The sequence below is a fragment of the Vespula vulgaris genome, chromosome 15, assembly GCF_905475345.1.
Source record: "Vespula vulgaris chromosome 15, iyVesVulg1.1, whole genome shotgun sequence".
Taxonomy (NCBI): domain Eukaryota; kingdom Metazoa; phylum Arthropoda; class Insecta; order Hymenoptera; family Vespidae; genus Vespula; species Vespula vulgaris.
In genome coordinates this window covers 1,714,385-1,728,865 of record NC_066600.1, presented here as the reverse complement: position 1 = coordinate 1,728,865, position 14,481 = coordinate 1,714,385, and the positions used below count along the sequence as shown (strand labels likewise).

The window sequence follows — 14,481 nt, the reverse complement described above, 5'->3', positions numbered from 1 at the left end:
TTTTCATTACTTACCACGTTTATATCTCTATAATTATATGTTAATTGATATATTACAAAGTCAAAAATAATTTTGCATATATGTATTAAAAAATATAAAAACGATATAATTTAACATAATCGAAACATATATTGTCATTTTATTCAGTTATTATTAAAATACTAAATTTTCTATGTAGTTCCAATACAAATTAATGAATTGTTTTTTTCATAATATCGAAGAGAAAGAATACTTGAGCAATATGTTGAATATGTATGAAAATTTTCTGTTTTGTTGGATGATGTTTTTGATCCACTGCAAAGAATGAATTTATCAATATTTAAATCTTTTATGTATAACAATTATATATTGCACTTACTTATTAGAAACTAAAATATTATCTTGTGTGGACCACAAACGAACTATGCCATCCGCGCTGGCACTAGCAATATACTGTCCATCTAGACTCCAATCTACATTCATGATTGTATCTTGATGACCTTTAAGTTCAGTCAATAATGAATTAGTTGCTAGATCCCAAATTGCAATAGACTTATCATCTCCTACATAAAACAGATAAAATAGAGTTTTATAAAATAATATATAGGCATAAAATAATGTGTTTTTATTATAAACATTTTTACCGGCAGCAGCTAAATATTTTCCGTCTGGACTAAAAGCTAAACTATAAATAGTTGATTGAGCGCCAACATATACTCTTAATAGATTTGCATCATCCTTATCCCATAATCTAATTGTTTTGTCTGCAGATCCTGTTGCTAGATATCGAGCATTTGGATGAAATTTTATGCTCTGAAAATGATATTATGTTACAAGAAGTATTCTTCCTTTAGTGATATATAATAATATTGACAAAATTTTACACACATTTACATCTAAAAAATGTCCTGCAAATATTCTTAATGGGAATTTTCTATCTAAAGACCATAATTTTGCTGTTCTATCATGAGATCCAGTTGCTATATACAAATTAAATATACTAGTATCCATGCACCATATAGGATAGTTGTGTCCACTAGAAAAAAGAAATTTTATTTATTCCTAATAAATATATTTTTGAATAAATTATATCCAACATAATGTACAATATATAAATTATTGCCGAATTTGAGCATTTGAATTTCATGACCTGTTTAATATTTGCAATTTTCAATTGTTTAATAAATAATGAAGCTCATTTTTTAATACAAAGAAAAAAGTGTATTTTAACATTTTCAATAATAAGGAAGCGTGTTCTCAATTCGTTTTTATAATTATATGTTATGATAATTCTGTGCACTAGCAAGAAGGTATTCAGTGATAATTACATGCGAAAAGAATCAAAGTGTAAATATGTAAATTAATTATTGATCATGAATCAATTTTATAATAATATTGTTTAAATTATACTATGCTACTTACTTATTGATTTTTCTCATCATTTTTTAATCATGTGCAAGGACAATTTTATAATCATACGTTACAACCTTGCAATGTTGAGTTCAAATATATAAGATGAATCTGAAAGTATTTTCTTTTTTAAGGATCATTAATAAATTATGAATAAATTATTAATAAAGCAGGTCATATCGTCCAAAGTGCACAAATTCGTTATTATATTATAGACAGAACACAAATACGGTTATTAAGGAGCTATACATACTTATATATAGCAGCACAAGTATAATCGTGCAATCTCCATACCCGCATATTTTTATCACTAGATACTGTTAAAAGAAGATCTGCATTTGGAACAAATCGCATATCATGTATTACGTCAGTATGTCCCCTTAATACTATTGCTCCTGCTTCATCTCTAAAGAGATTGTTTTCACTGAAGTTACTCCAAGGTGGAACGCTACGAGCAAGTGAAATAGATGGTTCTCTAAAATCTGGCTTAATTAGTACTGTTTCACTTGTACCCCATAATCTTATTTCAGAAGTGCTGAATCCTACAGCAACTTTATCTAAATTAGATGCTACCATACCACAGCTTGCACTGAAAATTAAAAAATATATAAAAAAAATAATGATATTTAATATCTATAATATTTGACCATAAAATAATATACTGCTTATATTTTTTATAACTTAATAATGAAAGAAGTACATTATTCTCAGTGATTACTATATATGAGATATACTATATAAATTACTTTTCGATAGCATTGTTTACAGTAAACATGCGTAATGGTTGCCAAGTATTATTTTGTATCAGTCGTATGGCCTCTTGCAGTTCCCGCATTTCACGATCAACTCCAGTCCCACATGGTTGCTCTACATGCCCATTAATTCCAATCTCAGAACGCTGTCCTCTACTTTCACTTGAATCAGTATCCATTGGAACAGAATCTACCTTTTTAATTATAGTGACATGTGTATTTATTATCTGTATAAAACAATATAAATATTATTAGATTTTTGTTTATTATAAGAGTTTAATAATACAAATATGACTATAATTAATTTTAATTTATCGATTAAAAAAGATTATATTACCTGCATTAATGTTATATGCCCATGTTTTTTAAGAAATTGTTGAAGGCATATATGAGCTACATCTGACATATCTACTTTATATTTTCTAGTTCTAAATGCATTTACCAATGGTCTTAATTCAATATCTTGTATAGAAAAGACACTGGAAAGTTCTTCTAAAAAACTCTTTTCTGTTTCACTAATAAATTCACCTTGGTGAGATTTTAAAAACTGCACTGCAGCTTGTCTATTTCCAGCATGTAACATTTCTAAATAAAGATGGCAAAATACTGGATACAGAAGACCTTTTAGCTCTGTTTTTAATTTATCATTAAGTATAACATTTACCCACATCTTTAGTCTGAAAGATTTTAACATGTAAATATGTGTGTATATGTGTATATATGTATGTAAATATATATATATATATATATATATATATATATATATATTTATATCTTTAGAAGAAGTGCTTCACAATCCATTTATGTCTAATCTAATTTATTTAAATATGAAGAGAGAAAATACTAATTCTGTATTTGCCCTCTACGTAATTTGAATTATTTTGCAAACGCTTCAGATTGATGTTTCATTTGAAAATTATAAAAATAGATTATTAAATTTTATAACAAGGCTTATATATAAATCGTTGAACAAATAAGGAAAAATTAATTAAAAAACCAACCGTTCGTATGCTTGATCTGCAGCAGCTGTATCAATAGTGATAGCACTGAAGACAATTGAATTATCCCGAGATATACCCCACTTAACGGTTGCACTAAGAGTCACTTCATCGCCTGTTTGGCAAATTGATTGATCGGGTTTACAAAGAAATTCACCAGCTTGCTATGTAAATAAACAAATAATTAGGGTTATGTTAGAATATTTGTAAGTGATTGTAGTTTCGAAGGAATCTAACCAAAAATTTTACCTGATAATGACGTCGTTTCAAATACGATTCGACCGTAGCATTTATTATTTCATTTTTTGAACGCTTCATTTTCATTTATCAATTGATCAATCACGCTTATATTTTTTTTTAAGATCTCAAAATTTATTAAGAACTACGATATTCATCGTATCCAATGTAAGCGTATCAACTTCTAAATGAAATTGGGGAATACAGCTGAGAATTGTTTTATTCTAATTGCAATTTTCCGACGAAAGAGGGCAGTATAAGCAACTCACTATATGAAGGCGCTAGTGTCTTCAATGTTTATCTGTAAAACAGCCTTTTTAAATTCTGATTTGACTCGATAGATTTATTGCACATCAGTTAGTGAGGTCAGTTCTGTTTGGTTCTTGTTGGTGTCTATTGGAATTTGGATTTTTTAAAGAATGGCACCACCAAAACGTTTTAAAAAAGATAATGACAGAGGCAAATGGAAAAAAAGAAAAGAAGACCATGAAGAATGCATGGATGATGATTCTACTGATGTTGTAGAAACAGAGGGTATTCCAGACGCTGCCAAAACTGATATAGAAAAACAAGATGAAGCTGTATTAGAAGATGAATTCGGTGCAAAAGATTATCGTTCACAAATGACGCTAAAATCTGACTGTGAATCTAGACCATTATGGGTAGCACCAAATGGACATATTTTTCTTGAATCATTTTCACCGGTATATAAACATGCCCACGACTTTTTGATAGCAATATCAGAACCTGTTTGTCGACCAGAACATATTCACGAATATAAATTAACGGCATATTCGTTGTATGCTGCTGTTAGTGTAGGTCTTCAAACTCATGATATAATAGAATATTTAAAAAGATTGAGTAAAACTAGTATACCTAATGGTATTATAGAATTTATAAAGTTATGTACATTATCGTATGGCAAAGTAAAGCTTGTACTAAAACGTAATAAATATTTTGTGGAATCTCCATTTCCAGAAGTATTACAAACACTTCTGAAGGATCCTGTTATACAGCAATGTAGATTAAGAAAAAATATAGATGATTTAGAAAAGGATGAAGTCACAACAAATATTCAAAACAAAGCAAAGAATATAAGATTTGGTGCAAAACCATTACCAAGTGCTCAAGCAGTTACTGCTAAACAAGCTGCTCCAGAAACTAAAGTTGATCAAACACCATCAGAAACGGCTGCTATTCCAGAAGATATAACTACATTTTATGAAAAAATTGATAAAGAAGATGAAGATGAAGAAGAAGAACAAGAATTAAAAACTGTCAGTTTTGAAGTTAATCAAGAAAAAATTGAAGTTATACAAAAAAGATGTATAGAGTTGGAATATCCATTATTAGCAGAATATGATTTCCGCAATGACAATGTAAATCCTGATATAAATATTGATTTAAAACCATCTGCAGTTTTAAGGCCTTATCAAGAAAAAAGTTTACGTAAAATGTTTGGCAATGGACGTGCTAGATCAGGTGTGATAGTACTGCCATGTGGTGCAGGAAAAAGTTTAGTTGGTGTAACAGCTTGTTGTACAGTACGAAAGCGTGCTTTGGTACTTTGTAATTCTGGAGTATCTGTAGAACAATGGAAGCAGCAATTTAAGATGTGGTCTACTGCTGATGATTCTATGATTTGTCGATTTACTAGTGAAGCAAAAGATAAGCCTATGGGTTGTGGCATTTTAATCACTACATATTCTATGATAACACATACACAAAAACGTTCTTGGGAAGCTGAGCAAACTATGCGATGGCTTCAAGAACAGGAATGGGGAATTATGGTTTTAGATGAAGTACATACAATTCCTGCCAAGATGTTCAGAAGAGTGTTAACAATCGTACAATCTCATTGTAAATTAGGATTAACAGCTACATTATTGCGAGAAGATGATAAAATTGCAGATCTCAATTTTTTAATTGGCCCAAAATTATATGAAGCCAATTGGTTAGAACTACAAAAACGGGGATTCATTGCCAGAGTGCAATGTGCTGAAGTATGGTGCCCTATGACCCCTGAGTTTTATAGGGAATATCTTGGATGTAAAACAAATAGGAAACTGTTATTGTACGTAATGAATCCAAATAAGTTTAGAAGTTGTCAATATTTGATTAGATACCACGAAAGACGTGGTGATAAAACAATTGTCTTCTCAGACAATGTATTTGCATTAAAACATTATGCTATTAAAATGAATAAACCCTATATTTATGGACCAACTAGTCAAAACGAACGTATACAGATACTGCAAAATTTTAAATTTAATACAAAAGTAAATACAATATTTGTTAGTAAAGTAGCTGATACTTCTTTCGACTTACCAGAAGCAAATGTACTAATCCAGATTTCTTCACATGGCGGTTCCCGACGTCAAGAAGCTCAACGATTGGGCCGTATATTAAGAGCTAAAAAAGGCGCAATTGCAGAAGAATATAATGCCTTCTTTTATACATTAGTATCACAAGATACTATGGAAATGAATTATTCAAGAAAACGTCAAAGATTTCTTGTTAATCAAGGCTATGCTTATAAAGTCATTACTAAGTTGGCAGGTATGGACGATGAGCCAGATTTAATGTATAGCGTACGAGAAGAACAAGGTCAGTTGTTGCAACAAGTCCTTACAGCCAGCGATATGGATGCAGATGAAGAAAGAATACCTGGGGAAGGTATACGATCAGTTACAACGAAAGCAGGAAATATGACATCACTATCAGGAGCAGATGATGCCGTTTATTATGAATATAAAAAAGCCCCAAGTTCTTCAACAGCTAATAAACATCCGCTATTTAAAAAATTCAGAACTTAAGAGCTTATAGTAGAATTTAGTATTTTTATTGTGTACTGATATTATAATTGCATAATAATATCATATATTTGTGAATTCTAGGAATTGTTAGGGAAAAAAGGTAAATAAAAATTATGAAGCATGTTGTATTATATCATTTAGGATTTTACAATCTACATGCATAGTTTCAAATAAATCAAATGTAACTTTTAAAAGATGTAAGATTAATAGACTATATTTTTCATACATACTAAAAGTTCCTCTTTATACTGTACTTTAGTATATTATAATTAATTTATAGTTTTATGTGAATTACACGTGTAAAATGTTGTAAATCAAATAAATTATTATAGATAATCATTCTGAATCGAGTATTTATATATAAATAAAATTTAAAAGATAATTCCTTTTATGAAATTTTGTTACAGTTAAAGAAAAGTAAGTTTTAAGGTAACAGAAAAAATTGTGTATAATAATATTTAAAAATAGTATATAGGAATGAAAAGTTTTTATTTTTCATTATAGGTACTTAATGGATATACTTAATTTTTGTTGGTACTATTTATGAATAATATATTAAGTAAATATGATTGCATTTAAAATAAGATATATATATATATATATATATATATATATATATATATATATGTATGTATGTATAATATATATTGCATGTTCCTGATAAAGCGAAAGAAATTAGAGCAATATTTATAGAGAAAATAATATGCTCTTCTATAACTGAAAAAAACAATATAAGAATGTAAGAAAGAAGAAATTGTTTTAGTTGAGGAATTATATCTTAACCAGAGAAGGTCCAAATTCTATTGCCATGATTATCAGTGGAAGCATGAGTATTATAATAATCATCTCTTGTGCGTTGAGAATTAGATCTGCCAGTCGGACGGCCATTAGATCCACGATTACGATCATCTCCAAACAATCGATTCCAGATAGAATTATCACCGATAGTATTTCTGGATCCAGAACGTCCGGATGATCTTCCAGGTCCATATGCTCTTGGTGGTGGTGTTGGTGGTATTGGATATGATACTGTCAAATTGTAGATCGATAATCAACAAATTTATTGTTATGTTAAAACATGTCAAAAATAATATAGTTAACTATCAAGTCAAAAATAATTAACTGCTTTCTAGAAAATCTTTAAAAACAATTGATATTTTTATGTTAAATTAAAAAATAATTGTTTGGTTACAGTTAGTTAAAACTGCATGCTGTTGATGTAATATAAAGTAAATATACCCTGTTTTATGTTGTTTACATTCACAAGGATGGTGTTAATGTTTTGTTCAGGTCAAATCAAGGATTTATCCAATTCAGATGAATACATCTTATTTAAGATCGATATTGGGCAATTCTAAATTTGTTCTTTATTTATGTGTATGCTATCATAAATTATATAAGTTAAATTAATATTAGAATAAAGAATTATATATAATATATAATAATTTTAAAATGTAGAGAAATGCAGCAATATACAAGATGAAATTATAAGCAAAGCAGATAAAATTTGTTATATTAATACTTCATTTTTATACACGTCTTTAAAGAATTATTTAAAAGACACATGTGCTTTGTATAGAATAATCATAATAAATATCATTAAAAATAGATTCATTATTACTAAATATTAACAATTGCTACAAGAATATTATTTTAATTATTATTAGAGTACATTTTATTATATGTATATGTATATGTATATGTGTGTATATACATACATACATACATACATACATACATACATACATATATATATATATATATATATATATATATATATATATATATATATATTGAATGTAATTTACCAACCATTATATGTAAACGAGTATTGATGATCTACGTATATACATATAAATAGTTTTCGTATGAACGTATACATATACATATAAATATGTGAGTCACAACGAAGGCACCGTGCATTGCATAGTCAGCAATCATTTAATAAAGCAATTGGACGGTAGACATTACGACTACATTTGTAAAAGTTGCACATTGAAATTGTCATGGTATATAAATTAAACTGTACAGCAAATTTCTAAGATAAAAATAATCATACGTAGTCAGGTACATGTTGCATTTATGTAGAAACTTTGAAAACTATTTCGCTCTTAATCAAACTTCATAATTTATTAGAAATATTAAAAGGAAATAAATCCGTTCAAAATTCATGCGAAATGATTTTCGCGTATAAATATGTTTTATAAAATACGCTTAGAACGTTATATGAATTTATTTTTGGATAGAGGATAGCAATGCACCGTTTAATAATAAGAAAAAAAAAAAATAAGTAAATATCTTTTATAATCACGACCAATTGACAAATATCAAGGCTAAGCTAATGAAGCAAATGGTCGTTAAAGATGCAGACTGTCCGACGCTACCATTTTTACGATATACAGAATTCGAATTGTAGGCATATCCACGATGGTTCTGATTCGGATAATTCTGATAACCAGGATATTGTCCTACTGGATATCGTTGACCGTTCGGATACTGTTGTTGCGGATAGCCTGTTTGCGGATATCCAGATTGTCCTGGATATGGGGGATAACCTTGACCAGGATATCCTTGACCAGGTTGCGGCATCCTGTTCATAGTTGGATACGGCGGATAACCAAGGTTATCAGTTTGTGGGTTATTTCCCCGATTCGTTGACGGATATGGTGGATAACCATTGTTGTTATTCGAAGAGCCTACATTGCTTGGATAAGAAGGGTAACCTAGATTGGTACCAGAGTTTACTTGATGATAACCATTTCCCCCGGGTACAGGATCAACGGGCGCTGGTGGTGCATTTGCGTTAGCATACGGATTCGTGTTGGTATTCGTATGTTTATTACTGTCGCTACTGCTGACGTGTTGACCATTCACAATATCGACACCAGCCGATTCGAATCCTGAAAATTACTCTTTTTTTCGTTCGTTTTTCTCGCTTCTATACGGGATATTTTCTAAGTACCTGTAGTAAATTTCAACTTAATAATATATCGCTTTTAAATAACACCCAACGTAAAACACGCCTCTTTTACATTCTCGAATTATTCGAAATAAATTGATTTTTATGTGGTAATGTTAAGAAGAAAAAAGGAGGGAGGGAACATTTTTCAAATTTACTTCTGGTACTTGGAAAGCTCTCCAAAAATAGTAACTACAATTTTATTCGTGCTTTGGTGCAAACTATACTACTCTTAATTATTAACAAACCACGTTATGACGTTTTAATCCTTTGAGCAATGAGCTTTCGTAGTGCTATTGAACTATATACAGCAAGTATATATAAATGAGTAGATGTGTTAAAATATTAAGACTAGACGTAAATTAACGGCAGTACTACATCGGTGCATAATTCAAAACGTAAATGTACGTTCGTACTGCTCGAAGGGTTAAACGGATCAGCTAAAAGGATATTTATGAGTTAAAATGGAATATATCAAGGAAAATGCATATACATGCAAGGTTTAAATATTGTTGAGAAAAAGTGCAATACCACTAATTTGTTTGTTCTTTACACGTTCCCTATTTTATCATTTTTGTTTATTTGATCAGTATTTTTATTAATTAATAATAAATATCTTGTAAAATTAATGAGTATATATGAATATTGTGGTTAGTATAAATAATTATTACGTCATGAATTGATCGATATAATATTGATCGTGCTTATATTACGTATTGACATTTTATTATTAATATTAGCTATTCTTTTAAAATACTGATCAAAAATTTTGGAAATATTAATTGAATAAATAGTGGCTCTATTTTATTATTTCAATATTTGAGCTCTATTAAATATTTCGAACGATTTTTAGGCACGATCGTAGGGAATTCCTCATGCTTTCGATATATTGAAATATATAACAGACGATCTTTGGGAAAGATATCCAAAAACCTTTTTGAATTTTTATGTTTCATAAAAAATTTAAAATATATATATATGTGTATGTGTCCATTCATTTTACCGTCTGGAGAGCTCGAGGGGTTGATTAAAAATTTATACAAAAAATGAAGCTATTCGCAACGAAAATCGTTACATACCAAAAGTATAATAATTTTGGTTCGATTCGATTTTCAGCTTCAAAATTGCAGTATCTAAAAAATTACATTAATTTATAGTTAAAAAAAGAAAAAAAGCATATACTACGGAATTAAATAACCATTAATTGAACATATAATTGTATAGAAATAATTAACGTAATGCCATTTACGTGAACTACCTCGATCGTACCTATTTTCTTTCCTAAAAAATTACTACAAAAAAATACTACAAATGCGAACAGGGAACTGCACGAGCATAATTAATAATAAAAATATTAAAAATAGGTGTCTGAAATTTTCAGCTTTTCTTCCCCATAAATAAGCATGAGTCAACGCACTAAACAAATGTTTAGTCATTAAAATGAAGAATTAGATTTACAATGATAATGAAATTAAAAAAAAAAAAAAATGAAAAAAAATGCATTAAAAATAAATCCTTTGCATTTTAAGTAATCTATTTATAACCTTTGATAAATTAAGGTAATAAACGAATAATATTAATAAGCATATTTTATAATCATTTATTTATTTTGAACTTTTTAATTTTCACAAGAAATCTCACCGTTCAATATATTTTAAACTGCAAAGGATTAAAATGATCGTGCGATATATCAGCATATATTAATGCGCTTCAGTGATTTTCGATTAGTGATTTCGATGATATATTAATAAAATAAAAAACTTATCGTTTTGCCATTTTAGTACCCACCGTTTGATGCTACCTTGCTTACGCATTTAGGTACGCCGTTTTCACTTCTGCAGTAATCATTTTCATTACAAATGATACTCGAACAACTGGTTTCTGTTGGGAAATATTATAAAGCGGAATAATTCTCAAGTAACATTAGCATTTAATATCATTCAGAGAAGTATTAATTTTTTATGATCCCCCATGCTTTATCGATAAACATCGATGAATATATTGTTATTTATCCGGTCGTAGTGCAAGCATTATGTCGAAAGAAGTTTGTCATACTTTGACGGAGATGAGTTGCCAGGTTAATGATACTCCATAAAGAGAGGGAGAGAAAAAGAGAGAGAGAGAGATAGAGAGAAAGAGACAGAAGGATCGCATTAACAAAGTTAAAACATGCGCACGATCTCATGCATATGTAATATCATGCACAAGTGTCATTAATTCTCATGAAAGATATAATATCATTATCGGCTATAATTACAAACTTCGTAGATCTGTCTTTTTTACGTAGATATGTATATATTACATTTCAAACTTTAAATTTTCAAAGCGACGTGTAAAAAAAGAAATTCGATATGTTTCAAAAGATTATTGTACACGTTAATTTTATTGAATTAATTTTTATAATACCAATAAAATATAATAAAACGTTGAATGGTATTTTAAACATATTTTATTTTCTTACCTCTGTTATCCGTTTTCTTGCAAGTTGGATAACGACCACATTGATTTGAGTATTGCGTGCAAGGATCCTCGGCCATCACGCAGACTTCATCACTCCTACATCCAATATCTTTGCAGCTTCTTCCATATTCTGCAATCAAAAAATATATATTTGCGTTATAAATATTTATTCAGTCGATATAAAGAAAGTAACAAAATTCTTTATAAAAGTTATGAAAACAACTTCATTCATTTTTGTGCAAAAGATATAGCAAAAAATATCGTGACTACTATGTTATTAACGTAATTGTAATAATTTAGAATAATTTACGAAATAAATAAATTCGATTGATAAAGAATATAAATCATAAGCATATATTGTATACGTCGAACGATCATTCAATCATCGATATGCAAGTACATTGAAACGATCATTTGAAAATATCTCAAATGACGATATAATAGCGCCTTTAAGGGGAATACAATTTGTAATAAAAATAAACTATCAAGAGATTCAAGGTCGTAATTGTAATTACGCGCGTTTCTCTCCTTTGTATTTACCGTACGTAAATTCATTCGGATAAAACTACCATAATGATCTTTGTGCATCTTTAGAGAGACTATAAATTGGCCACGCCTATCCGTTGATATAATTGTAACTCCATTTCAACCCTGGTTGCGTCCTTGCTTAAGAACCCCATTGATTTTCAATTATCAAGAGAAATATAGGGAAGGTCGCGGTTAGATTCTATTCGATTTTCTATCTCTTACGAGTATTCACGTTAATTCGAAAAGAAACCGAGACAAAGAAATTGTACAGATACCAATGCAATAGGATTGCACTCTATTTTAATGCATATTCTACGCATACTGAATCTTAAAGGTACTAGAAATTTGGAACTTTGTAATGAGTCAACGTTGTTAAGTTAACAATCTTTGTTTCTTTTTATATATTTTTGAATGTTGACCCTCTAAGATATTAACTATTTAGAGCATAATAATGAGCCGACATCGTTAAAATAATAACCTTTGTTATTTTATTTATTACTTTTCTCTTGTTATAATTGTACAACAGACTTTATTTTTTTTTATAGCTTGTATCAATTCTTGAATTGAACGAAAGTTGAACTTGAATAGTAGTATCTAACGACTTCATTCTGCGGTTTGCTTTGGTTTCGCTTTTATAATCTCGTTGACCTTTATGCCTTTGATAAAGTGGTTTTCTTTTTATTATGTCGTTCGCAATATCAGCAGGAAAGGAAAATACAATCGCGGTAACGAATACATCGAAGAAATATACAGAAGCGTTAAATATAAGATTTTAATGAATACTTACTTGAATATGATGAAACATCCGGTATGACGACAATGACCAATAGTGCCGTTAATGCGGCACTGAGAGTTCGTGCGTTAAACATTTTCTAAAAGAAGAAAAATAAAAAAATATGATATATATTATTACTAAGAAATATATCAAGTACTGTTTGTTATTTAATCGTAGTGAGAATGTTGTTTATGTATTTGTATGTTTTATAAGCATACATAATGTTTATATCGGTGTATATACATGACCTTTTCCTATTTTTAAAAACACTCGGCTTATAACAACATAAAGTTTAAAGATCGTCGTTCTGAATTTTTATATTTTTCATAGTTATGATATTTCCATGGGATAATTTTTAATACAATATAGATTTGTTTTTTTTTTTTACGATAAATTTGAGATAAACTACATAAACGTTTTTTCTTGTCCTTACAAATTATATGAGAAAAGTAATACATACGCTATATATATACGCTGTATATATACGTGTGTATGTATGCGTATATAAAATCCTTTTCTGAGAAACTCGGTTTCTACTTTAATTAAAAGAAACATGGCGTCTATGAATTACTTTAATGAAATGTAGATGACTAGTAAATATTGGAATTTTGAGAAAATCAAGAAATTTCATCATAAATTGTAAATTTCTTCGGAAATAATCACATACGCATTTATATATTATATCATCGTTAAAATCTTAACGAGACGAGATTTTTAATGAAGAAAAAAAAAAGAAAAAGGAGAACACATTTTTCTCCTTTCTTCGAAGATTAAACATATTCGACGTATAGAATGTTTCTCTATAATATGTTATGCGCCGTCGCGAAGTAACGAGAAGATTTCGTGTTTACGAGAAGGATAGATAAAACTAACCTTACAAAACTTTCGATTGGCGCAGTATAATTTTGTAAAGTAGACGTTCTAAAAACTATTCTCGAAATTTCGTAACTGCGCTTTCAACATAATCGAATCTAACCTCACTTTCTTTGTGAAAAGTTTATTTCACGTCTTATTCTTCGCTCCGTAGTCCCATCTTTTCTACGACTTCTTTTTTTCTTTCTTCGCACTATTTCACAGACCACGCTTTTTAATTTCATTTTTTCTCACGTCGTCTATCAGAAAAATGTTCGTGACATTGAAGAATCACGAGGTGCTTTTTTCTGAACGACCTCGAGAAACACGCACATACAAAAGAATCCCTTATGGAAGATTCACGTTACAATAATGCGGCCAGCGAACATGGTTATCGAAAGAAAATATTTGTAGAAATTCTATCGCCGCTAGACATTCTACGCCGAGATATTTTAATACGAGAAAACTACGTTTATTTACTTATGCGATCAATATAACCAAATCTTACCTGTTCTTTTCTGGATACTTTCTAACCAAGTAGTCACAACACTTTACACTCTCACGGTCACTGAAGTACTGAAGTCGCAGTTTATTTCGGAACAGTTTTGTTGTCGCGAATGACGTATTATGGAATGAGTGTGAGTAAGAGGGAGAGAACGTTAGTAGTGCGTGGCTGTAGATAGAGAAAGAAAGAAGGGGGGAGTGCGTGGAAGTA

At 29.5% G+C, this 14,481-nt stretch overlaps 3 protein-coding genes across 4 annotated transcripts; 1 reads left to right on the top strand and 2 right to left on the bottom strand.

The window, feature by feature from the left end:
* Window positions 1-106: 106 nt before the first annotated feature.
* LOC127069282 (TAF5-like RNA polymerase II p300/CBP-associated factor-associated factor 65 kDa subunit 5L) lies at window positions 107-3,610 on the bottom strand. The gene is made up of 9 exons (XM_051006109.1): window positions 3,389-3,610; window positions 3,143-3,303; window positions 2,479-2,818; window positions 2,136-2,368; window positions 1,643-1,978; window positions 868-1,015; window positions 624-792; window positions 359-542; window positions 107-294 (listed from the first exon to the last, which is right to left on the bottom strand). The coding sequence occupies exons 1-9, from the start codon at window positions 3,461-3,463 to the stop codon at window positions 171-173; spliced, it is 1,770 nt and encodes a 589-aa protein (XP_050862066.1). The 5' UTR covers window positions 3,464-3,610; the 3' UTR covers window positions 107-170.
* A 52-nt stretch (window positions 3,611-3,662) lies between these two features.
* On the top strand, window positions 3,663-6,533 carry LOC127069272 (general transcription and DNA repair factor IIH helicase subunit XPB). Its single transcript, XM_051006073.1, has one exon. The coding sequence runs from the start codon at window positions 3,796-3,798 to the stop codon at window positions 6,190-6,192; it is 2,397 nt and encodes a 798-aa protein (XP_050862030.1). The 5' UTR covers window positions 3,663-3,795; the 3' UTR covers window positions 6,193-6,533.
* A 696-nt stretch (window positions 6,534-7,229) lies between these two features.
* LOC127069293 (uncharacterized) lies at window positions 7,230-14,442 on the bottom strand. Of its 2 annotated transcripts, XM_051006135.1 has the most exons (5): window positions 14,275-14,441; window positions 12,927-13,011; window positions 11,613-11,741; window positions 10,940-11,032; window positions 7,230-9,092 (listed from the first exon to the last, which is right to left on the bottom strand). In XM_051006135.1, the coding sequence occupies exons 2-5, from the start codon at window positions 13,006-13,008 to the stop codon at window positions 8,500-8,502; spliced, it is 897 nt and encodes a 298-aa protein (XP_050862092.1). In that variant the 5' UTR covers window positions 13,009-13,011; window positions 14,275-14,441; the 3' UTR covers window positions 7,230-8,499. The 2 variants fall into 2 exon arrangements, with proteins under 2 accessions (XP_050862092.1, XP_050862093.1); XM_051006136.1 differs by lacking the exon at window positions 10,940-11,032 and having other exon boundaries at window positions 14,275-14,442.
* Window positions 14,443-14,481: the final 39 nt, after the last annotated feature.